Source organism: Bubalus kerabau, chromosome 1 (genome assembly GCF_029407905.1).
Source record: "Bubalus kerabau isolate K-KA32 ecotype Philippines breed swamp buffalo chromosome 1, PCC_UOA_SB_1v2, whole genome shotgun sequence".
NCBI lineage: Eukaryota > Metazoa > Chordata > Mammalia > Artiodactyla > Bovidae > Bubalus > Bubalus kerabau.
Window position 1 is genome coordinate 162,508,869 of NC_073624.1, and position 26,401 is coordinate 162,535,269.

General features: G+C 37.1%; 1 protein-coding gene across 6 annotated transcripts in view; it reads left to right on the top strand.

Annotated features, from left to right (window-relative positions):
* CCSER2 (coiled-coil serine rich protein 2) overlaps positions 1-26,401 on the top strand; it is a 166,580-nt gene that overhangs the window by 86,715 nt on the left and 53,464 nt on the right. For 5 of the 6 annotated variants that reach the window (XM_055537937.1, XM_055537927.1, XM_055537951.1 and 2 more), the window contains one exon: positions 8,775-8,970. The exons of the other annotated variant lie outside the window; for it this stretch is intronic. In XM_055537937.1, the coding sequence (XP_055393912.1) occupies positions 8,775-8,970 (196 nt within the window). The remainder of the gene's footprint in view (positions 1-8,774; positions 8,971-26,401) is intronic. 6 annotated transcript variants of the gene reach the window in all.

The following is a 26,401-nucleotide window of genomic DNA, read 5'->3' on the forward strand; positions in this document are numbered from 1 at the left end:
AGCATTCCTCAGTAGCATTCTTAGATGAAGGATTCTTATTTTTCACTCACTCTAGAACTGTTCTCTTTAGGGGTGAGGTTTTGTCTTCATTCCTCATCTTCACTTCTGAATGAAATGTTCTTAAACCTCTTTCCTTTGCCACTTAGGGCATTTCTCTTTATCAGCTTCTCCTTAACGGTCCCATTTCCCTAGCTCACAAAAATCTTGGCCCCAGGCTCACTTCCCCCTGCATTGTAAGTTTTGCTACAACTCTAAATGTAGCCTCCAGTGTTCTTGTACGCGATTCATTTAAACTTCTGGCTCCCTAGTTCCTCTTAAATTAATATGTAAAAATCTGTCATCTGAGAATACAGATAGTTTTACGTTTTTCTTTCCAGTCTGGATACTCCCTTCCCTGGCCCCACATGATTGCTGTGGCTGGAACCTCTAGTACAAGTTGAGTGATAAGAGCAGTCATCTGTATCTTGTTTCTGATTGTAGGATCAAAGCGTTTAATCTTTTACTGTTAAATATGATGTTCACTGTGGGTTTTCATAGATGGTCCTTATCAGATTGAGGAAGTTTCCGTCTGTTCATATTTTGTTGAGGGTTTTTTTAATCATGAAAGGGTATTCAATTTTGTCAAATGCTATTGCTGTGTCTATTGATATAATTATTTTTCCTTTCATGCTGTTAATGTGATATATGCCTTTGATTGATTTTTCTGATGTACTAACTTATTAACATTTCTCAAGTAAATGCTACTTGGTCATGATATCCTTTTAGATGTTGCTAGATTCAGCTTGCTAAGTATTTTGTTGAGGATTTTCTATATACATTCATAACAAATATTTGTAGTTTTCTTGAGATTTTTTTGTGTTTTTGATATTATCACACAGATTGAATTGGGAAGTGTTTCTCTCATTCCTATTTTTGGAAGAGTTTGTGAAGAAGTTTTGTTAACTCTTCATTTAATGTTTTGTAGAATTAGCTGTTGAGGTTATTTGGGCCTGGGACTTTTTTTTGCAGTGAGTGTTTTGATTACTGATTTAATCTCTTAGATGTTCTGTGGATGTCTGTTTTTCTTAGTTTGTAGTGTTGTTCACATCTTCTGTTTCTTTGGTGACCTTCTTAGTTGTTTTAATCTGTTAATGAGGAGGAAACATTAAAGTCTCCAACTTAAGTATATCATGTAGGGAAGGTTTGATGGCAACAAATTCTCTTAGGTTGTTATCTGGGGATGTTTTAGTTTGTCTTTAATTTTAAAGGATAGTTTTGCTGCATATAGGATTCTTGATTAACAGTCTTTCTTTTATAACTCCTATGCTTTCTGTTGAAAAATCAGCTGTTAATCTTATTGAGCATGTCTTCTAACACAATAAAAGGACTTTTTTCTTGTTGTGTTCAGGATTCTTACTTTTTATTTGGCTTTTGTTGGTTTGAATATCATGTGTCTCTCTTTTAGTTTATCACATTTGGGAACTAATGATTAGAAAGCAGTTTCCTTACATGCCTTGCACCAATAAGTTTCCCAGCCTTTTCCAAGGGGCTGTGTGTGTGTGTGTGTGTGTGTGTGTGTATTCAGGGATACCTTCAACAACATGATAAGCAGTTTGCAGTACTGCCTTAGCCTTCATTTCCTGTTTGCTCAGAGGCTCAACATCAGCCAAAGGTGAGGGAGTAAGACCTTCGTAGGTATTTCCTTGACTTCCACACGTGTATGGCCTTCTCTGTGCCCAGGAATATGTTAGGCCTTTCCAAAGCTTCCTGTGGCCATGTGATTCCTCAGGTTTTCCTTTAAAATTTTTCACTTTCTTCTTTGTCCCAACTGGTATTGCCATCTCAGGCAGCTGAGATTTTTAAACCGTTGCCACTAATTTTCTTCTTTTTTCTCTTTTAAAATGTATTGGAGTTAAGGCTGTTCCCACTGAGGGAGCTCTGAATCAGGTCAAATAAAACAACTGCTGAGAATGGACCTTTTCTAGGGAGGTGCCATTTAGGTCAAATAGTAACACTTCTCTGGAAATGGTGCTGCTTGGAGAGTCCCAGTCCCAGTTTACCTCCCGTCTCACCCTTAGAGATGGCTGAATGTCACAGCTACTGCACTGGTAAAGCTGTTGTTTTTCAAGCTGCCACAGAGCTAGGAAGATAGACAAGGAAATAGAATAAATGTCACAGCGTTTGTTCTCATGAAAGTCAGTTGGTTTTCTTCAGTAAGTGCCTTTTAGTTGTTAATTCCAGAGTTGATTTGGTTGTTTCTAGAATTCGGAGAAGGCAATGGCACCCTACTCCAGTACTGTTGCCTGGAAAATCCCATGGATGGAGGAGCCTGGTAGGCTGCAGTCCACGGGGTCGCTAAGAGTCAGACACGACTGAGCGACTTCACATTCACTTTCATGCATTGGAGAAGGAAATGGCAACCCACTCCAGTGTTCTGGCCTGGAGAATCCCAGGGACAGGCGAGCCTGGTGGGCTGCTGTCTATGGGGTTGCACAGAGTCGGACATGACTGAAGCGACTTAGCAGCAGCAGCAGAGTTCTGAAAGAGTTGATTTTGCCAAATTTGCCAGTATTCTGCTCAAACGGTAAAGAATCTGCCCGCAATGTGAGAGACCTGTGCTCGATCCCTGGGTTGGGAAGATCCCCTGGAGAAGGGCATGTCGACTCACTCCAGTAGTCTTGCCTGGAGAATTCCATGGACAGAGAAGCCTGGAGGGCTACAGTCCATAGACTCGCAAAGAGTTGTACACGACTGAGCAACTAACACACACACACTCTTAGAGTTTTTATGTAGGAGTAGATTTTTGGAGATCTTTGATTCTGCCATTCTGTAAGTACTTCCTTCTTTTCCTTTTGTCATGACTGTTCAAAAAAAAATTAATGGCCTTTATTTTTTAGAGCAGTTGTAGGTTTGCATGCCCTGGAGGGGAGGGCATGGCAGTCCACTCCAGTATTCTGGCCTGGAGAATCCCACGGACAGAGGAGCCTGGCAGGCTGCAGTCTGTAGGGTCCCACTGAGTTGGACTCAACTGAAGCGACTTAGCATGAACGCACACATGGATACATGTTTAGCTTGGTAAGAAATTGCCATGGCTGTACATTTAATTTTCTTCCAGCAATGAGTAGGAGCTCCTATGGATTCATACCCTTGTCAGCATGTGGTGTTGTAGATTTTGATCATTCTGATAGGTGTTCAGTGGCATTTCATTGTTGTTTTAATTTGCACTTCTCTAATGGTATGATTTTGGGCATTTTTTCATATCCTTATTGGCTATATCTGTGTTTTGTCTTAGTGAGATGTCTGTTTAGGTCTTTTGCGTATTCTTAAAATTGGATTATCTGTTTTCTTGTTGACCTTTAGGAGTTCTTTATGTATTGTAGATACCAATTCTTTGTCAGATACATTTATTACAAATATTTTCTCCAGTCTGTGTTTTGCATTTTCATTTTCATAATGATATTTTTCACAGAGCATATATTTTTAATTTTATGCAGGACAACTGTCAGTCTTTTCTTTCATGGGTTGTACTTTTTGTGTCATAGCCAAAAATATATTGCCAAAGTCACCTAAATTTTCATTGTTACTTTGTAGTTTTGCATTTTACATTTAGATCATTGACCAGTCAGTGTTCAGTTAATTTTTGTGAAAGGTGTGCAAGGTGTGTGTTTTTTTTTTTTTTTTGATGTATAAATGTCTAATTGTTTCAGTACTATTTGTTGAAAAGACTGTCCTCTCTCCTTTGAATTGCCATTGCTCCTTTACCAAGGATCAGTTCAGTTCAATTCAGTTGCTCAGTCATGTCCAACTCTTTGTGACCCTATGGACTGCAGCACGCCAGGCTTCCTTGTCCATCACCAACTCCCGGAGCCTGCTCAAACTCATGTCCATCATGTCGGTAATGCCATCCAACCATCTCATCCTCTGTCGTCCCCTTCTCCTTCTGCCTTCAGTCTTTCCCAGCATCAGGGTCTTTTCCATTGAGTCAGTTCTTCACATCAGGTGGCCAAAGTATTGGAGCTTCAGCTTCAACATCAGTCCTTCCAATGATTATTCAGGACTAATTTCCTTTAGGATTAATTGGTTTGATCTCCTTGCAGCCGAAGGGACTCTCAAGAGTCTTCTCCAACACCACAGTTCAAAAGTATCATTTCTTCGGTGCTCAACTCTCACATCCATACATGACTACTGGAAAAACCATAACTGACTAGATGAACCTTTGTCAGCAACGTAATGTCTCTGCTTTTTCAATGTAATGTCTCTGCTTTTTAATGTTCTATTTAGGTTGGTCATAGCTTTTCTTCCAAGGAGCAAACATCTTTTAATTTCATGGCTGAAGTCACCATCTGCAGTGATTTAGGAACCCCCCAAAATAAAGTCTCTCACTGTTTCCATTGTTTTCCCATCTATTTGCTATGAAGTGATGGGACCAGATGCCATGATCATCGTTTTCTGAATGTTGAGCTTTAGGCCAACTTTTCCCCTCTCCTCTTTCACCTTCATCAAGAGGCTCTTTAGTTCTTCTTCGCTTTCTGCCATAAGGGTGGTGTCATCTGCATATCTGAGGTTATTGATATTTCTCCCAGCAATCTTGATATGCCAGCTTGTGCTTCGTCCACTGATGTACAGCATGATGTACTCTGCATATAAGTTAAATAAGGAGGGTGACAAAATATAGCCTTGATGTACTCCTTTCCCAATTTGGAACTAGTCTGTTGTTCCATGGCCAGTTCTAACTGTTGCTTCTTGACCAACATAACAGATTTCTCAGTAGGCAAGTCAGGTGGTCTGGTATTCCCATCTCTTTCAGAACTTTCCACAGTTTATTGTGATCCACACAGTCAAAGGCTTTGGTGTAGTCAATAAAGCAGAAGTAGATGTTTTTCTGGAACTCTGTTGCTTACCACGGATCAGTTGACTGTATGTATGGGTGAATTTTTGGACCCTCTCTTCTGTTCCATTAATCTTTTTGTCTCTACCACAGTCTTGATTACTGTCAGTTGATACAGAAAGTCTGTAAGACAGTATCAGTGTTCTGACTTTCTCTTCTTCTTCAGTATTGTATTGGTTATTCTGGGTCTTTTGCCTGTTCATATAAACTTGAAAATCACTCTGTTAATATCCACAGAATATCTTGTTTGCATTTTAATTGAGATTATGTTGAATCTAGCATTAAAGAATAGATAACCATGATGTTAAAAATATATGTGTTTAACTTTTAACATACCATTTTTATTAATAGTGAAAAAAAAGCTAAAGGTTTTGTGAAGTCAAACTGTGATTGAGATTAGGAGATAAATGAGAAAGCAAAATCCCCAAATCTCTCTCTTTTTCTCTCTCTCTCTCTCTCACACACACAGAGTATCTCCACTCACTATTCTAACCTATGAATCACAAATCTTCAGTTTCACATAAAAATCACATATCTTAGTCATAAAGAAGCTCTGATAGAAGTGGAGAAGAATGTAAATGTATGGATAGAGCCATATAATTTGGGGAGATTACTTTGAAATTGCACTAAGTGATTATGCAGCCAAGGGATTATTTGATGTGTGGATTGAATATCAGGTGCTGCTCTTGTATATGGTTTAAATTTAAATTGGTTTTGAAAAAGCTTATTTCTTACAGATTCCTTTTTGTAGTTATTGTGATCCTTTTTTTTTGGTGGTTGTTGATTTTATTGGCTGTACTTATAGAATGATACTGATGATAGTGAGCATTTCATTCTTATGCTTCTTAACCACTGAGGTAATTTTTACCTTCATCCATACCTGTATTGGTTCAGTTCTTCATATCCACCAGCCTATTTGGCCTGTGATTGACCACATAGGTTCTGCCTTTGCAAACACTGCTCACCTTCCAGTGTTTTCTCCAAAGCAGCTTGAAGTCTTCTGCTGCTTTCATGACCTAATTTCTCTTCTAGAAGTCAGTGATTGTTAAAATTTGTACAGAAGTACAAATCTATGACTGTCAAGCTAACGTAGGTATTTTGTCCAGTCCTCTTTGGCTCATGTTTTTACCTCTCGTTCTTTTTTAAAGATTGAGATTTTCCTTTGTGAACTGCATCGTCTTCTCAGAATGTGAAATCTCAATATCTTCATTATCTTGTTTTTTCCTTCTGTTTTAAACAGTCTCTTTTTATTTTCTGAAAAAGCCTCTCGTATATTTGCTTTCTGTTTCAGTTTTGTCTTCTTCTGTCTTTGTACCTTCTCAATTATATTCATTTTTCCCCCCAGCAACCTTCAAATGGCCCTCATTGAGGTGTTATGTTATTTTCAGCTTACTGTCATATGGTTTAGTAACAGTTTACACCCATATTAATAGAGCATTGTGTCAGGATTTATCAATTGGGTAATCTAGGAGAAGGGTATATGGCATTATAGTGTTCTTTTGACATTTGTGTTAGAAAAAATGTTCAGTATAAAGAAGTTAGAAATTATTGATAGTAATAATAATAGTAGTACATCAGTAATTGGTTTTTGCCTAACAATTATTATATATCAAGCACCATTCCAAGCACTTTAGCATATATTATTGCCTCATTTAATCCTTTTACCAATCTAGTGAGATACTCTTATTCTCATTTTATAAGTCAGGAAAATGAAGCATAAAGTAACTTGCCCTTTGTGTTATATAGCTAGTGAGTGACAGAGCTGAGATTTGAACTCAGATAATCTGCATTAATTGGCTAATGTAAAAATGAATAAATCCTTGTTTTCAAAGGGCTTATGATCAGAGGTGACATGTATGTAGGTTTCTTTCATTTATGCTATAAAATAAGTTATGGATCATAAAACAGTTTTATCTAGTTGAAGGGCGTTAAGACTTGGATGAGATATAAGTTTAGTTTTGGGTCTCATGGTGGAAGTACTAGAAATGCAACTTAAGTCATATGAACTTTATTTGGTAGGCGCTGGACAGCACTGAGAGACTCTATGGCCCAAAGATATTGAGTATTTTCAATAGCTAGTTACTATCAGCCAGTGTAACAACTTAAGTTCTAGGCTGGAGCTGTGTCTTTTACACTATTTTGGCTTCTCTAGGTGCTAGTTCTTTGTCCCCATATTCAGTTAGTGATCAAGACCTTTTGACCCTTCCTTCGAAATGTTTTTAATTCATCACTTCCTTACATGTGGTTCATATTTATGCCTAAATCTAATATAAGCCATTATTCCATTCCTGATTCATGCTTTGGCAGTCTCTGGTAATTGGCTGTGGATTAAAAAGCTGGTCTGAGGGAGGCAGGTATACTGAGGGATGAAGTAGAAGAATGAATTGGATTCAGGCTGTGTGTGGTCCCCTAAGCCATTTATGAGAGTCTCCTTGTCCCTGAAAAACACGTACTTTTGTGCCATTTCTTTTTATTTTCTTTTTCTAGAAAGCTTTCACCTTGCATTTCTGCCCAACTCAAACCTTGTACTTTATAGTTCATCCCAAGTTCTTTCCTATTCAACAAAATTTCCCAAATTATGTCAGCTTTTTCTCCAAAAACATAACTCTTGTCTCTACTATTCATTTGCCAGGTGATTCTTTTTGTCTTACTACTTGAAAAATTTTTCATCACTCTGTATATATCTTGTCTATTCAGTTACAGATGGTAAAGTCATAGTAATAATTATCAATATTATTCAACTATATTTTGAATCAACAAAGATAAAATAGTTAAACGTGAACAAATTAGGGTCTTATCTGTGGATCAGCAATTCAAATGTTCTTAAAAATCTCTTTCTTGGGTTGAAAGAAAAATCAGGCCTGAAATCAAGTATGAGAAGTAGCTTCAGAGAATAATTACCTTATGAAAACCAAGCTCATATTGAATATTTGAGAATTTAGAGATTTGGGAATATTTGTTAAAACCTAGAAAATTTATTAGAAAATGTATTTCTACTTTTGAAATTTAATGCATCCATGAATTTAACTTTAATCCTGATATGTTAACATAGATGTTATATTGGAGAGAATACTTTTTTAGTGTATTATTGTAAATATTGAAATTCTACATATATCACAAGTTCTTATATTAAAAACTAACTGGGATTATGTGTAATGTGAATGCAGTAATTTTTAGATTGCTATAGCTTTGACTGCTGGTTAAAACATTATGTTTTTCATGTCCATGAAACACATTACCCCTAGTTTTTATTTCCTCTTATTCAACATGTGTGTTATTGTATGGAACAAAGGAAACTTTAAAATTTTTAAAAAAAATTTTAAAAAAGAGTAGGTATTTTTTAAGGTAGTTTAAGATTAGGAAATATGTGGTGTGTTTAAGACTTTGGAAAAACCTTGTTTAATCTTTACTGGAAAAGATGGTTTATCAGCAATGTAAAAACAAAAGAAGAATAACACTATATTTGTCTTAACTATCTGCTGGAACTTCCCAGAAATAGGTATATCTAAAGTGGGAATTAATGAGGATAACAGCTAAAAAAAGATGTGACGTTTAAGAGAGTAACTAAAATTAAAAGCTAAAGATCAATCAGTGCAGAAAAGTAAAATAAATATAATTTTTTCCAGGCGAGGCCTTTCCCCAGAGGTTTTCTACTCTAGTTCCTAAGGAATAAGCTTTACTTAACCAATGTGTAAAATACACAAAGGGAGGGAGTGCAGATGATAACTGTGTTAATGACAACTAAATTGATTGAAATTTTCAGTGAAAACAAATTCACTATCTGAGATGAGTAAAAGTCAAAAGGCTTTGTGATAATAAATGATTTGTAATAATTTCATAATCTTTATTTCTTTCTGAAATTATATTGTATATCTTTTCCCTCCAACTTCTTCCCCTGCCCTTCCAGAGGCTCTCCCTATAGAGAATCTCCTTTGGGTCATTTTGAAAGCTATGGAGGGACCCCCTTTTTCCAGGCTCAGAAGATGTTTGTAGATGTTCCAGGAAATGCGGTGATACTGGATGAGATGGCCCTTCGGCATATGGTTCAGGACTGCACTGCTGTAAAAGCTCAGCTACTCAAGCTGAAACGGCTGCTGCATCAGGTCAGTACATAGGGGACATTTCCACTCTTGATATTTTGAATTGCAAATGGATTGACTTTACTTTGTTTTTAAAGTAAAGTTGAGTTTCTAATGACTATTTAGATTTGTGGAGAAATAATGGTCGTAAATAGTACCTAACAGAAACTCTTCTGAGAGGAAAAACACTTGAGGTTTTGCATGATGGTCTCTGTAAAGTCACCAACATTTATGAGCTGTATAATACTTGGTGAGCTCTCTGCTTCTGTTTCCTCATTTTCATAGTACCTATGTTGTAAGGTTGTTAAGAGAGCTAGAGTTCATGGTTACAAATTGAGTGATTTAATACCTGAAACATAGTAGGTGTTCAGTCATCAGTGGCTGCAACTATAATTTCAGCTAAGTGAGAAATAAGAAACAGCATTTTATATAATCATAGTCACATAACCCCACTTTGGTTTGAAACCTTCAAGTTTAAACTTTCCCAGTCTTCTCATTTTTTTTGGAGAAAACGTAGACTCAGAGCAGTGATGTGCTTGTCCACATGGGTGAGCTGATAGTAGAAGCTGACTTCTGAATCAGTAGTATTTTCTTGGTTTGAACAGTTAACATATACATTTCCAATGTAAATCAAAAAACTAAGGAATAAAATACTAACTTTAAGTCAGGAATATCTTTAGTTTTAAATCTATATTTGTGTTTTGTAGACTGGGCAAATACCATAAAATTATGGTTGAGGAAGAGCAGTCTGGATTCTCTGCATAACTTACTTTTTGAGTTACTTTCCTCAGGATTGTATGTTCTAGCTTGTTATGAGCAGGGACCAACCATGTCTTAGAATTTCTGGTGGCCATCCAAACCATTTGGAGGCCGTTGAGATAAACGCTCAGTAAAGGCTATTTGAAATGAAATGTGGCTCCTCTGTTAGTAACTACAACTACTGTGAATAGTTTTATATTACTCAGTTATGGCTTTGCTGAACTGCTGTTCTCTATTCTTGTAGATATTTGAGTATTTTGAATAACCCCCTTTTAAAAAAAGATTTAGTCATATATTTTTGGCTTTTTGTTGCTATGCATGGACTTTTTGTAGTTGTGGCGAGGGGGGCGCTCTTCTCCGTTTCGGTGCACGGGCTTCTCGTTGTGGTGGCTTCTCTTGCTGTGGAGCACAGGCTCTAGGCTCACAGGGTCAAGAGCACTGGCTCAGTAGTTGCGGTGCACAGGCTTAGTTGTTCTGCTGCCTGTGAGATCTTCCTGCAGCAGGGATCGAAACCATGTCCCCTGCTTTGGCAGGAGGATTCTTAACCCCTGGACCACTAGGGAAGCCCTGATATTTGACTGCCTTCTTAAAAGACACTTGTCTGTATAAGGCCAGGAGCAAGAAAGTGGAGAATCCTTTTCGGATCTGAGATTCTTAGCTTTCTCTCGAGGCAGAAAGAGATTCAGTGATTCAAATACCCAGACACAGAGTTTACACCTTAGTTTAACTGTAACTGCTGCTGCTAAGTTGCTTCAGTCGTGTCCGACTCTGTGCGACCCCACAGACTGCAGCCCGCCAGGCTCCCCCGTCCCTGGGATCCTCCAGGCAAGAACCCTGGAGTGGGTTGCCATTTCCTTCTCCAATGCATGAAAGTGAAAAGTGAAAGTGAAGTCGCTCAGTCATGTCCGACTCCTAGCGACCCCATGGACTGCAGCCTACCAGGCTCCTCTGTCCATGGGATTTGCCAGGCAAGAGTACTGGAGTGGGGTGCCATTGCCTTCTCCGAACTGTAACTAAGAGATACACCCAGACACAAAACAGGGTAAAGCTAGCTAACTCCAAATACATATTTAACACATTTCAGCTATTTCTCACCTCTTCTACCTTTTCTTTCCAATGTCTCTGAAGCTCCTGATCAAAAAATCTTCTAAAGATTTCAGATTGACTTCATCCTTTGTTTATGTAGTGAAAACAAAATTATGAGAAGAAAATTGCAGAATCTGTTTAGGATATCTTTAACATTTCCCAAAATGCTGATAGAAGTTAAAAAGCTGAATTAGTCCAGTATTTTGTATAACAGCCTCTTAATTTGTCCCTTTTAGTAATTATAAAAACTTCAGTGTGATACGTGTACATGGTTTTAAAAAAATCACATAGTATCCAGAAGCTTAATGAAAAAAGCAATATTTCTGTCCTTCTCCCCACTTGAGCCAGCCTTTTCTAATCTGAACAGGTTACTAAGTGTCTTTAGAATTATCATACACAGATTTCTTTCATCATCTTCTGGGATTGGGACTGTTATTTCTTGGATAATTTATCTTCTTTTTTCTTAGTTTGCTCTCATATTTAGCAGGAATATATCCTTAATTTACTTCCTAAGAGAGGGCAAATGGATGGTACTTTTTTCCTAGCTGATATGTCATTGAAATCTCTTGTTGCTGTTAAGTCGTTTCAGTCGTGTCTGACTGGTTATTACTAATTTTAATATCCTAGAGTAATGATTTCTAGAACTTGGAAAGAAAATTTTTTGATAACAGGATTGGTTACATTTAAGTTGTATAATGAAAAGGTAAAGATCTATAACTTTCAGTTTTAAGTGATAAGAATCATTCTTTTCAGTTGCATTAAATCAAGTTCTTTGCTAAGAGTGGGCAAAACTCTACTAAGTAGTATAACAGCATATTAAGCATATTAGTTGTTATTGTATTTTTTGAATTGGTACTATATTCACAGGGTTTGAAAATGAATTCATTGATACACACTGAGAAGCAAAGCATCTTTCATCTTGTTGCATATGACCCATTCCAAAGATAAGTTTTAGGTAACTGTCATAACTTGGAAAGTTTATCTCCTCTGTGTCATGTAAATGTTTGTGTACAGAGACTTAATTTGACTCATTTGCTTAAATATTTGCAAAGTTACAGTGAATTTTGTTTATAAATTTAGCTTATAATTTTGGAGGGAATGATGGGTGTGGTTTCTGATTGATTAGCAGTAAGATTATATAGCCTTAAACTACGTAGAAAGGTTTCCATGGGCAAAGCAGCGTGTTATTAACAAAAAGTAATTTGAAATTTGATAAAATAGTTTCTTAAGGTTTGTACAGTCTGCTTTAAAGCAAATGTGCATATACAACAACACAGAAGTGCTCTTTAATGCTTATTACTGTTTTCACACACAAACTCTGGTTTTTAATTCATATAAAAGCAAAGAGCATTAATTTGTGTTTTTCCCTAGGGTGCATTTCTGTTCTAGAAGTAAAAGTTAAACCATTTTGTGGCATAAATGTAAAAAAAAAAAAAAAAAAAAAGAAAGTAGAAAGTGAAAGTGAAGTCGCTCAGTCGTGTCTGACTCTTAGTGACCCCATGGACAGCAGCTACCAGGCTCCTCCGTCCATGGGATTTTCCAGGCAACAGTACTGGAGTGGGGTGCCATTGAAATCTCTTATCTACTCTCATATTTCGTTTTTAGTAATACTTTGGCAGGGATACTTTGGCTGGTATAGAAGTGAGTTTTTCCTTAGAAATTTGAAGTCACTTTTCTAGGATCCAGTTTAGCCACTGAGAAAAGTCTACTACATTCTAATCCATCTTACTTTGTGTTTTGTCTGTTTTTAATCTCTCTGGGAGATTTTTAGTCTTCTATTTCTGGCATTCTGCAGTTTCAGTGATGTCCTGGGATTTAGATTTTGTTGTACTTGTTCGTATTCCACTTAATGATGGGTGATCACTGAGTTTTATGAAGATTCATGTGGTGTGAAATTTCCTTAAGTCATTTCTGTGATTATTTTCTTTATTCTGTTTTCTTTGGGTATCTGAGTGTATCTTTCTGGAATTCTTGGTAATCCAAACTAGAACTTATGAGTTAAGTTTTCAGTCTTTTTTTCTTTCATATTTTCCTTTTCTTTGAGTTTGACTATGTTTTCTGGTGTATTTCCTCACCTTCATATTCCAGCCCCCTGTTTCTGTTGAATTACTTATCTTGGCAGTTGTATTTTTAGTTTCTAAGAGCTCTGTATTGTAGCCTTTCATTTTTCATATGATTCAGTTCTTATTTCGTCTTATTTTGTTAGTAAATATATTAAGTAGCTTGTTTCTGTTATGTTTTGTTAAGATTTCTCAAGTTCCCGACATTATTATCTCTTTATAAATGGTCATTTTGTTTTTTGTGTTTTAGTTTCTCTTTCTTTTGGAATGCTTCTTCAGATATATAATGAGTCTTTGTTGTTTATTAATATTTAAGATTAAAGGGTAAACAAGTTGATTCGGGACTCTTTACACATGGGTTGGTCTTGTCAGCTGGCCGGCTTCACCTTACAGTGACGCATGAATATTAGTGGGCCCTCAGTACTCAACTAAGTGGCTGTTTTTCCTGCTCAGGTTGTTACTGTTTCTCCAGCTAAGAAACCTCTGCTTTTTTTTCTTCTTGGAATAGAGGTAGAAGACTGAGAATCTACTCTTGCCTTATGGAGACTTCCAGTTAATTCTCATATTTCTAACCCACATGAGCATGAGTGGTTTTGCTCATCCGTTTTCTTCACTCTTAGTTCATTATTTTCCCTGTTTGCTTTTATCATATTATCACATTCAGCATCTGTTTTGACCTTGGAGTGAGAAATGAAAAATGTGGAGTAGTGAAAAGTACATGATGGTATCTCTTTGATATTTTTCTTTGGGATTACAAAATATTTGATCCTGATGATTCATAGCTGTCTAGCTATTTGATCCTGATGATTCATACCCTGTCTCCCTGGCACGAGCCTGAGTGTTTTATGAACTATCAGGTATGCCATACAAATGTTTTGTTTTGTTGTTTCCTTTCAGCTCCAGTGTTGAGAATAAAGCCAGTAGTGTGTCTCTCACATAATTCTCTTGTCTGTCGGTCTCTGTCTCTTTCTCTTTGTTCCTCTCTCTCTCTCTCTGTCTCTGTGTGGGGGGAATGGATGCATGGATGCAGTGCCAGGTGGATGGACTGTTTACAGCAGCAGCTTCCTGCGTGAATGCACTAAGAGTTGAGGAGCTGCTGAATGATTGCCACGTGGTGGCAGAGAACCACAGAAAAGTCAGGGAACTCAAGCTTCTCTATCCCCAGACTTTTTTCATCATAACAGGAAAACTAAGTTCATGAAATGTACATAAAAGAAGCGTATACAGCATAAGGGTACCCTTTAATGAATAACATGACACGGTTGTATACTCACCACCCAGGTTAAGGAATGAGACAGTAAGAAGTGTTCATTCTTCATTGCAGTATCTTCCCTTTCCAGAATCTAGTACTTCCTTTGTTTCTTTTTCTGTTAATTTTTGACCATCTTTGTTGGCTCAGATGGTAAAGCATCTGCCTGCAATGCAGGAGACCCAGGTTCGTTTTCTGGGTCGGGAAGATCCCATAGAGAAGGGAATGGCAACTCACTCCAGTATTCTTGGCCTGGAGAATATTATGGACAGAGGAACCTGGTGGGCTACAGTTCCTGGGGTCAGAGAGTCCGACATGACTGAGTGACTAACACTTTCACTGGCTGTGCCCCTATAAATATACTACTTTTGTCTCTTAGAACTTTATATAAATGAAGTTATACTGTAAGTATTTCTCTGTGAATTGCTTCTTCCATTCAGCATTTTATTTAAGGTTCTTTGATATTTATATTTAGTTCTGCTTCATTAATTTTCAGTTTTTAGTCTCCAATTCTAAACAGTTTCTTTCTCCATTTTACTCTTGATGTCCATTTTGGTTCTTTTCAGGTTTTTTTTTTTTCCCAAGACAAATGATATGAAGTATTCCTGGTATACATGTGTGAAAATTCGTCTGGAATAACTAACTAGGAGTGGAATTTCTCTGTCATGGGGCATAGAAATATTCCAGAAATACGAAGCTATTTCCCCAAATTGTTCAATCTGTTTGAGCATAGAAATATTCTAGAAATACGAAGCTATTTCCCCAAATTGTTCAATCTGTTTCACTCTTTTCAAGTAGTAAATACTTTTTTTGCATTGTTCTACATCTGAGCAGCACTTGGTATTATCAGACTTCTTAATTTTTGTCATGTGATGGGACTCTAGTGGTGTTTAATTGTGGCTTTATTCTGCATTTCAAAATCAGGAAATTTTGAAGCACTGACACATTACTACCATTTAATCCTCAGAGCCTGTTCAGATTTTGCCCTTTGTCATGGGGTTCAGTTCAGTTCAGTTGCTCAGTCGTGTCTGACTCTTTGCGACCCCATGAACTTTAGCATGCCAGGCCTCCCTGTCCATCACCAACTCCTGGAGTCCACCCAAACCCATGTCCATTGTGTCAGTGATGCCATCAAACTATCTCATCCTCTGTCGTCCCCTTCTTCTCCCACCATCAATCTTACCCAGCATCAGGATCTTTTCAACTGAGTCAGCTCTTCGCATCAGATGGCCAAAGTATTGGAATTTTGGCTTCCACATCAGTCCTACCAATGAACACCCAGGACTGATCTCCTTTAGGATGGACTGGTTGGATCTCCTTGCAGTCCAAGGGACTCTCAAGAGTCTTCTCCAACACCACAGTTCAAAAGCATCAATTCTTCGGCGCTCAGCTTTCTTTATAGTCCAACTCTCACATCCATACATGACCACTGGAAAAACCATAGCCTTGACTAGATGGACCTTTGTTGACAAAGTAATGTCTCTGCTTTTTAATACGCTGTCTAGGTTGGTCATAACTTTCCTTCCCAGGAGTAAGCGTCTTTTAATTTCATGGCAGCAGTCACCATCTGCAGTGATTTTGGAGCCCAGAAAAATAAAGTCAGCCACTGTTGCCACTGTTTCCCTATCTGTCTTGATGTAGTATTCTTTATAACAGAAAGATCTGGTTTACCATCATATGTTGCTTTTAAAAGTTATCATGTTTTTGTGCTGCTAAGTTGCTTCAGTCATGTCCAACTCTGTGCAACCCCATAGATGGTAGCCCACCAGGCTCCTCCGTCCTTGGGATTCTCCAGGCAAGAACACTGGAGTGGGTTGCCATTTCCTTTTCCAATGCATGAAAGTGAAAAGGGAAAGTGAAGTCCCTCAGTCTGCCCGACTCTTAGCGACCCCATAGACTGCAGCCCACCAGGCTCCTCCATCCATGGGATTTTCCAGGCAAGAGTACTGGAGTGGGGTGCCATTGCCTTCTCTGATCATGTTTTTGTAGATTTCTTCAAACTGTGGTACTTCCTCAGTTTTCTTTTCACTTTGATGACCATAATATATTTACTCTTTTAACCAATTCTCCTGACTATAATCAGCTTCTCACCACCTCTCCTGTACACTTGACCTCCTCACCTCTCTAAGATTCTGAATCTCCATGCCTGGCTGCTCTCCTGTGTACACCTTCCTCACCCTACTTGGGCTCTGACTCCTTGTCAGTCTCATGGATTCTGACGCGCCACACCAGTCTCCTCTTCCCATGGATGCCACTTCACTCTGCTTGCGCTTGACACTACAGTTGTCAGTTGATGCCTGCACTTGGGTGCCTTCTTAACCCTACTTGGGTCTGACACCTGACACCGGGCCTTTTCCTGCAGAGATGCCCTCTTCATGCTGCTTGAGCTCTTGTAGCTCTCTAAAGGCCCTCCTGGGGGAGTGTGCCCACTCCACGCCACTCTGTTTAGACTTAGAGCCCACACCAGACTGTACATATATCCTCCTCTTTCTGTTCAGATTTGACTCTTGTATCAAATTGTTCTCCCATCCCCTCTGTGTATGCCCTTTTCAGTCTTTTAAGCTCTGACATGCCTTGGTAAGCTGGCCACTGGCAGGGACCTGTTTTTCAACCTCCTTAGATTCTGAAACCCTGTGCTGGGCTGTCCTTTTTGGTTGGAGACTTATTTATTTATTTACTTTTGCCTCATTCAGGAAGATAAAGGAAAGTGAGGAGGAAAAAGAAGCAAATTTTTAAAAAATGATTGACTTTATCAAGGTGAAATTTGCATTCAAATGAAGTGTGCCTATTTTAAGTATATAATTTGAGTTTTGATGAATATATACACCTTTGTGACCTCTACCACAACAGTCAAGATATAGGACATTTCTGTTGCTGCTACAGTTCTCTCACGTCCCTTCGTAGGCAGTCTTCTCTCAAACCTGGTGCAGGCAGCTATTGCTCTGCTTTCTGTTACTAAGGTTTTGTCCTTTCTAGAATTTCATCTGAAAGTTTTGTCTTCCTTTAAACTATACAGTGTGTTCTTTTTTGTTGCTGGATTTTTTCACTCACCATAATGATTTTGATAATCATCTGTGTTTGTGAGTTTCAGTATATTAGTTTTTATTGTTGGATAACATTCCATTATGTGTGTGTGTATACCACAGTTTTATTTTCATCCATTTACTTGTTGATAGACATTTGAGTTGTTTTTAGTTGTGGGTTAATTGAGATAATATTAAGTTTCTAGAATAATGATGAAAGTTAATAATAAAAGATGTATTCAAAAATTAGAATTTGAACTCAGGACATTTTTTCCACTTGTCTGTTGTGTGATCTTGGATAAGTTAAATTACTTAAACTTCCTGTGCCTAGATTCCCTTATAACAGAAGTAGAAATGATAATAGCTCCTGTTTCAGGACTGTTGTAAAGAAAACATGAGGAAATTTAGTCAAGTGCTCAGCATAGTGTCTGATGCATAGAAAACAGTTAATAATGTTAGCTGTTGTAATACTGACAGGAGCAACATCAATAATGATAAAAATGTGAAGGTCAAGGATTTTTAATTACTTGCATTGCTTATAATTTTATGTAGCTGCCTAAAAAGCTAATTCTGTTTACTTTAGAATCCACTGATTGTTATTTCATCATTCAGTATGCTTTATGAAGCACTTGTTGAGTTTCAAGGATTGTGCTGGTAATGAAGATAAAAAGAAGGAAGATGTAATTCTTGTCTTGTGTCTAGTGCATTGTTCTTAAAACTATATGTTACAGCTGGCTAGTAGATTTTGAAATAAATTTTGTTCATCGTAATTATTTTTCCTAATAAAGTAGAATAGTATAGAAACTATGCTGTGCTTAGTCGCTCAGTTGCGTCCAAATCTTTGCGACCCCGTGGACTGAAGCCCACCAGGCTCCTCTGTCCATGCGAATTCTCTAGGCAAGAATACTGGAGTGGGTTGCCATGCCCACCTCCAGGGGATCTTCCTAACCCAGGCATTGAACCCAGGTCACATTGTAGGCATATTCTTTATAGTCTGAGCTACCGGGGAAGCCCAAGAACGCTGGAGTGGGTAGCCTATCCCTTCTCCAGGGAATCATCCCAACCCATGAATTGAGCTGGGGTCTCTTGCTTTGCAGGCAGATTCTTTACCAGGTGAGCTACCAGGGAAGCCAGCAAACTCAGATGGTTTGAAGAGTTAAATATTTTTTTAAATGTAGAAAAATTAGAAGAAAATCTACAACTAGTATTTTTAAATGGCAAAATAAACCTATAGAAAAAGATATCTATATGTACAAGTTAAACACTTAGGTTTAATAAAAAGGTTTATTATTGAAATTTATAATGAAATTTATAAATAAGGTTTGCTTAGAATATTACAGATTTTAGCCATATATAACAATGTTCTAGTCAATTTGAATGTCAGTAAAATTTTTGTTTTGAAAATGTCTTTGCCCCAAGCACCTGTGAGGATCAACTCATTTCTTAAACTCTTATTGAAAATCAGGCTTTATGATTATATTTTTATAATCTTTCCAAATATAGTTTGAATCATTAGATTTTAAATCCCATAGGTGAATTACAGTATTACTCAAAAATTTATCTTAGCGCACATTCTACAGTTTGTGTGATATGATACGATGTTCGTCCATTTACTTCTGCTATTTAAAAAAGTGACTTATGAAAAGAAAATGAAAAAAATCTCTCCTCTTCCTCCACTGCTTTTCCTAGGATGCCTCTTGTGATTGTGTTGTAGCATATTAGAAACACAAGGGCGCTTTGTTGACATCACTAATGCTGCTTGTCAGCAGAGATTGGTCAGTGCTGCCAGGCTTTTGGTTAGTTCATTTCAAGTGTCCATGTCCATTGCAACCGCCTTGGAATTGATAGGAAGATCCCAATTTTTGGAAACTAATGGAAGACCCACCTGGGTAAGATGGAATTTGTTACAGGGTTTCCTACATGTTAATATGTGAAGAGTTTAAATATTAGAACAAAAGTTTTCCTTTATGCTTTGTTGAAAAAGAAAAATGGAAGATGGTGGAAGTCTTCCTCTTAGACCAGAGGAAGGTGTACCTGTCTTTTTGGATCTTTAGTAAAATACTAATGACATAAGAGTTAATCAACTTAAGGTTAATTGCATTCAGAGCTCAAAAATCCTAACTAGGACTTCCTTGGTGGTGTAGTAGTTAAGACTTTGTCTTACAATGCAGGGGTCGTGGGTTCCATTCTTGGTTAGGGAACTAAGATCTCACATGCCTCATGGCCAAAAACCCAAAATATAAAGTGCAAGCGATATTGTAACAAAGTTAATAAAGACTTAAAAAAAATCCTAACTAGAACCCACAGAAACTGCTGAAACACTTCACTTAGTAAAGCAGCCAGAATACTTGGATACTCAGTTAACTACGAATTGTTTACTTTTGTGCAGTGATGTGTTACAGTTTTTATGTTTTTGCATCTATGCATTTATTAAATATGTTTATTCAAAATGCTTAGAACAGTGCCCAACACTGGTCAATAAACGCTAGCTCCTTAGGTGGTGCTAGTGGTAAAGAACCTGCCTGCCAATTCAGGAGACATAAGAAACACGGGTTTGATCCCTGGGTCAGGAAGATCCCCTGGAGGAGGAAATGGCAACCCACGTCAGTATTTTTGCCTGAAATCCTATTGACAGGGGAGCCTGGAGGGTTATAGTCCATGGGGTCACAAAGAGTCAGACGTGACTGAAGTGACTGAGCACGGCTCTAGTATGTATAGTATGAAGCATGAACATTGCATCCATGGTGGTTATTCAGTGATTTTTAAACAGAGAATGTTTTCTGTACATTTTATGATTCCCACCCTCCCCCCCATCCCCAAAGCTTAAAAAGACTTGTCTCAAAATGTTTCTAATTTTGGCCTGAATACTTTTCATCTAAGTCAAGGTTTTATAGAGTACTACTATTATTTAGTGTCAAAGTTATTTGGAGGGTATGTGGTTTTATTATAGATAGAATTGGAGATTATATTCATGATCTTTAAGCTCTTGTGCTTTGATGGAAATAATAGCCTTTTCCTTCTTTGATCTCTTGAATCTATAATATTAGCCTGTTAAAAATTAGAAGGCTCTGAGACATGCCTTTGAGACATGTGGTTGTTCAGTTGCTCATTTGTGCCCAACTCTTAGCGATATACCCATAACTTTAAACATTAATGAATCCTGGTTGTCTTGGGCCATGCTATAAATTTATTTTATTTAGAAGAATTTTTTTAATTTTCAAAAATGCAGATTTGGTATACAAGACTTCTTTTCTAATTAATTTCTAATCTGGTGGCTCAGCAGTAAAAAAAAAAAACAAAAAACGCCTGCAGTGCAGGAGCTAATGGGATCAATCCCTGGGCTGGGAATATCCCTTGGAGAAGGAAATGGCAACCCACTCTAGTATTCTTGCCTGGGAAGTCACATGGACAGAGGAGCTTGGCAGGCTACAGTCTATGGGGTTGCAAAGAGTCAGACACGACTTAGCAATTAAACAACAACAAATCTTAAAACATCAATAGTAAAGAATAATGTCTATAGGATATAAATTCTTTGGAATGTATTGATACTTCCTTTGTGTCCTAAAGCAAAACTTTGGAAACTTTTGAAAACTTTTCCTTTGGCCATATAGTAAATATGTTTTAGCCCTTTTAGATAAGAGGCAAAATTGATGTTATATTTGTTGTTCAGTCACTCAATTGTGTCCAACTCTTTCCGACCCTGTGGATTGCAGCTCGCCAAGCTTCCCTATCCTCCATTATCTCCAGCTTCTGTCGCCCCCACTCTTCATGCCCTTAATCTTTCCCAGCATCAGGGTCTTATTCACTGACTCAGCTGTTTGTATCAAGTGGCCAAAGAATTGGAGCTTCAGCTTCAACACCATTCACTGAATATTCAGGGTTGATTTTCTTTAAGGTTGACTGGTTTGATCTCCTGCAGTCCAAGGGACCCTCAAGAGTCTTCTCTTTCAAACACCACAGTTGGAAAGCATTCTTTGGCAGTCAGCCTTCTTTATGGTCCAACTCTCTCATCCTTACATGACTACTGGAGAAATCATAACTGTGACTATATGGGCCTTTGTTGATAAAGTGATATCTCTGCTTCTTAATACACTGTCTGGACTTGTCATAGCTTTTCTTCCAAGGAGCAAGCATCTTCTAATTTCATGGCTGCAGTCACTGTCTGCAGTGATGTTAGAGCTTGAGAAAACAAAGTCTGTCACTGTTTTCATTTTCTTCCCCATCTATTTGCCATGAAGTGATGGGACTGTATGCCATGATCTTAGTTTTTGGAATGTTGAGTTTTAAGCCAGTTTTTTCACTCTCCTCTTTCAGCTTTCATCAAGAGGCTCTTTAGTTCCTCTTCACTGCGTGCCATAAGGGTGGTGTCATCTGCATATCTGAGGTTATTGATATTTCTCCCAGCAGTCTTGATTCCAGCTTGTGGTTCATCCAGCCCAATGTTTCACATGATGTACTCTGCATATAAGTTAAATAAGCAAGGCATCAACATAGAGCCTTGATGTACTCCTTTCCCATTTTGAACCAGTCCGTTGTTCCATGTCCGGTTCTAACTGTGGCTTCTTGACCTGCATACAGACTTCTCAGCAAGCAAGTAAGGTGGTCTGCTAGTCTCATCTCTTCAAGAATTTTCCACGGTTTATTGTGATCCACACAGTCAAAGGCTTGAGTGTAGTCAATGAAGCAGAAGTAGATTTTTTTTCTGGAATTCTCTTGCTTTTTCTATTATCCAGCAGATGTTGGCAATTTGATCTCTGGTTCCTCTGCCTTTTCTAAATCCAGCTTGTATATCTGGAAGTTCTAGGTTTATGTACTGTTGCAGCCTAGCAGTGTGTGTGTGTGTGAAGTGAGCCTGTGAGTTGTATGGTAGTTTGAAGAATCTTTGGCATTGCCCTTCTTAGTAGTATTACACTGTATACATATGTCATAGTCTGTTTATCTGTTTAGCAGTTGAAGGATATTTGTGTATTTTCCCAGTTTTTGGCAATTATGAATAAAGCTACTATAAACATTCGTGCACAGATTTTCATGTGAGGATGTTTTAATTTCTTACCTGGCCATGGGAATGCTGGTTGATAAGTATATATCTAACTTCTTGAGAAATCAGCAAGCTGTTTTCCAAAGAGGTTATTTGATTTTGTATTCCTACCACGATTAATGAGAGTTCCAAGTGTTCTGCATCCTGGTCCACACTTGATATTGTCAATATTTTTCAAAAGCCCTTCCCATAGTTATGCATTGGTATCTCACTCTGGTTTTAATTTGCATTTGCCTAATAACTAATGACATTTAACATCTTTTCATATGCTTATTTTGCAATCGTATATCTTCTTTTGTGAAGTGTCTATTTTTTCCTAATAAAATTTTTGTTTGTTTTATTTTTGATTATTAATAGTTCTTTATATATGTTTTTTATCAGTTATGTAAATGATGAGATAAACGAATATTGAAAAATTGAATGTACTTTTTGGGCAAGTATTTAAAATTTGAGTTAATGAAGTCAGTCAAAAACCCTAGATTTTCACATTATCATTATTTTTGTTGTTGCTCTTGTTAAAAGCAGTCACTTTATAAATGCCTTTTGCCTGTTTTGGTGATGGTTTGCAGTTGTCAAAAAACCTGCTTTGGCTTCATTGATTTCTTTTTTTCCCCTGCATGTTTTAAATTGGCTTCACTGATGTATGTTTCTTGATTTTCAATTTCATTAATTTCCGTACTCTATTATTTTCATCTTTCTGTTTGTGCTGGCTTTATTTTGCTCCAGTTATGGATTTGACAACTTTGCTTTAATATAAGATCTGGTACAATAATTTTTCCTTCTAAGCACTGCTTTAATTGTGTTCCACAGATTTTGATACGTGGTTTCATTTTCCTTTCAACTCAAAATATTTTCTTATTTACCTTGGTACTTCTTTTGACCCATGGATCAAAGAAGTATCTTGTTACTTTCTAAGTGTTTGAAGACTATTTTTCTGGTTTTGATTTTCTAGTTAACATTCCATTATGTTCAGAGAGCACATTCTATTTTCTATTCTTTTAAATTGAACTATTCAAATATGTAGGTTCATGTCTTTCACCAGATATGAAGTGTATTTATCCATTATTTCTTGAAAAATTTTTGCCCCGAGCCCTACCTTCTATGACTTCAGTGATATAAATATTAGATCTCTTGTTGTTGTCCTATAACTCCTGCACCAAGCTCTTTTTTACCCCTCCCCCATCCTTTTTTGTCTTTATTGTTCAGATTTCTGTTGGTCTATCTTTATGTTCAATCTGTAACTCAAATGCTGGTAGTGTACTTAGTCCATCTAAGTACCATAGTGTTTAGTGCATCTAATATTTAATGCATCTGGTGCATTAAAATTTTTTGGTTATTGAATCTTTGCAGTTCTAACATTGTCATTTTCCACTTTGTGTGTTATATCTTTGCTGAGACTTTCTCTTTCTGTTCCCTTTAAGAGTTCACCCTTACTTTTGGAGAATTTTTATAATGGCTCTATTAAAATCTCTTATAGTTAATTTTAATTTTTTTTGTTATTTAATTTTAACTTTTTAATTTTGTCATTGATGTTAATTGTCTTTTTCTGTGTGTCTTGAGGTTTTCTTTCTTTGTACATTGAGTAGTTTTGGAGTATATCTTAGATGCTTAAATGTTGTATTATGAGACCCTTAATATTGTTTAAAGTTTATGGAGAATGTTGTTTTTTTTTTCCTTTTAAGCAGATAGATTATTTGGTTGGGATCACACAGCAAGTTCTGATTAGCCACCTTTGGGTTGTGGTTGTAATGTCAGTTGTTTCCAAAGCCTTTGCCGTGCCTGCCAGGTCTGTTTTGAGTGTACACCTTCCAGTGGGCAGCTTGGGACCTGGGCAATGTGGTCTTGGTTTATTTCTCAAAGTCTATGAAATGCTTCTTAGGATCAGATCCAAGCAAGTGTGATGCTCAGGAGTGGTGAACCTAGAAATTTATATACAGTTTTCTAGAGTTACTTTCTTCATGACATCCTGGTATTTTCTATTTCTATGGGCTTGCCTTTTTATTCCTCTACAGTGAAAGTTCCTGTTCTACTGCACACTTCCCACAACTTTTCCCATGTCCAAGGCAAAGCAGTGTGAGCTTGTGTTGTCTCCTATTCCTTGGGGTTCCTGCTTTGCAGTGGCCAGGAAGGTATTGTAGACGTTGGAAAATAAGTTGTTTTATAGTTCCTCTTTTCTCAAATACATACTTATATATAGGACTGCCTTGTTTTTTTTTTTTTAACTTTTAAAACATTTTGTATTGGGGTATAGCTGATTTATATTGTTGTGGTAGTTTGAGATGAACAGTGGAGGGACTCAGCCATCCATATACATGTATCCATTCTCCCCCAGACTCCTCTCCCATCCAGGCTGCCACATAACCAGAGTTCCACATGCTGTACAGTAGGTTATCCATTGTATATAGTTGGTTATCCATTTTAAATGTAGCAGTGTGTACAGGCAACCATAGGTTCATTCTCTAAGTCTGTGAATCTCTTTCTGTTTTGTAGGTAAGTTCATTTGTATAGTTTTTTTTTTTTTAGATCCTACATACAAGTGATTGTTGTATGACATTTTTCCTTCTCTGTCTGACTTACATCACTCATTATGACAGTCTTTAGGTCAGTCCATATTGCTGCAAATAGTGTTATTTCATTCTTTTTAATGACTAATATTCCACTGTATATGTATCACATCTTCTTTATCCATTTCTCTGTCAGTGGACATTTAAGTTGATTACATGTCTTTGCTATTATAAGCAGTGCTGCAGTGAACACTGAGGTGCATGTATCTTTTCAGATCATGTTTTTCTCCAAATATATGCTGAGGAGTGGGATTGCAGGGTCCTATGGTAAATTTCTTTTTAATTGTTTAAGGAACTCTGTACTCTTTAGCGGCTGTACCAATTTACATTACCACCAACAGTGTAAGAGGGTTTCCTTTTCTCCACATCCTCTCCAACATTTATTGTTAGTGGATTTTTTGATGATAGTCATTCTGGCTGGTGTGAGGTGATACATCATTGTAGTTTTGATTTGCAGTTCTCTAATAATTAGCTATGTTGAACATCTTTTCATGTGCCTCTTGGTCATCTGTATGTCTTTGGAGAAATTTCTGTTTAGTTTTTCTGCCCATTTGTCAATTGAGTTGTTTGTTTTGATATTGTTAAGCCTTGTGAGCTGTTTGTAAATTTTGGAGACTAATCCCTTGTTGGTCACATCATTTGCAAATATTTTCTCCCAACCTGTGGATTGTCTTTTCGTTTTGTTTTTTGTTTCCTTTGCTGTGCAAAAGCTTGAGAGTTTAATTAGGTCCTATTTTATTTTTGTTTTTATTTCCATTATTCTGGGAGTTGGCTCAAAAAGGATATTCCTGTGATTTATGTCAGAGTGTTCTGCCTGTGTTTTCCTCTAGGAGTTTAATAGTGTCTGGTCTCACATTTAGGTCTATAATCCATTTTGAGCTTATTTTTGTGTGTGGTGTTAAAGAATGATCTAATTTCTTTCTTTCTTCTTCTTTTTTTTTTTTTTTGTATGTAGCTGTCTGGTTTATAGGACTGGCTCTGTTTTTATAGTTCAAGGCAGAGATAAACTTTACTAAAATGAGTCTTGTAAATTCCTTACTTTTTTAAAAAGCATTTTTAATGTGTTCTGTGAACATTTGTTATTCATTGGGATGTTGGATTCTTTCTCAGGTTGAATCCTTAATGTCTATGGCATCACCAATAAAAATGTAATTTATCTCTGCTGGAAATTTGACAAATGCTAATACTTCACTGTCAGTCACTCTTACTTGTTGAGTTTTTCTAAATACTCATTCCTAGGCCCCATCACTAGTGTTTCTGATTCAATAGGTATATATATAGTACCGTAACCTTTTAACACTTCTGTTCCAGTGTAGGAGATTGCCATATCTGGGAGATTTCCTTCAGGAGAGAGAGGTGCTATGGTAGTGTTCCTTGAACGCTATTGATTCAGAGGGTATCACAAGGCAGCCAGGTACCATCTGAATAAATAAGGTATTGAGTTGCAGTTGTACTGCATTGGTCAGGGTCTACATCCCTCACCATCATCCCAGGCATATTCTTAGTTCATCTTTTTTAAGGTTGTCTGTGAATCATTGGACATGCCATGTTTTATCTGATTATTCCTAAACTATTTAAGCAAGAGGTAGGACTTAATGATACCCTGTTATTTTTTTTAAAATTGTATTTAAGGACAAAAACTTTAATTTTTTCAATTTTTTAAATTGAGGTATAGC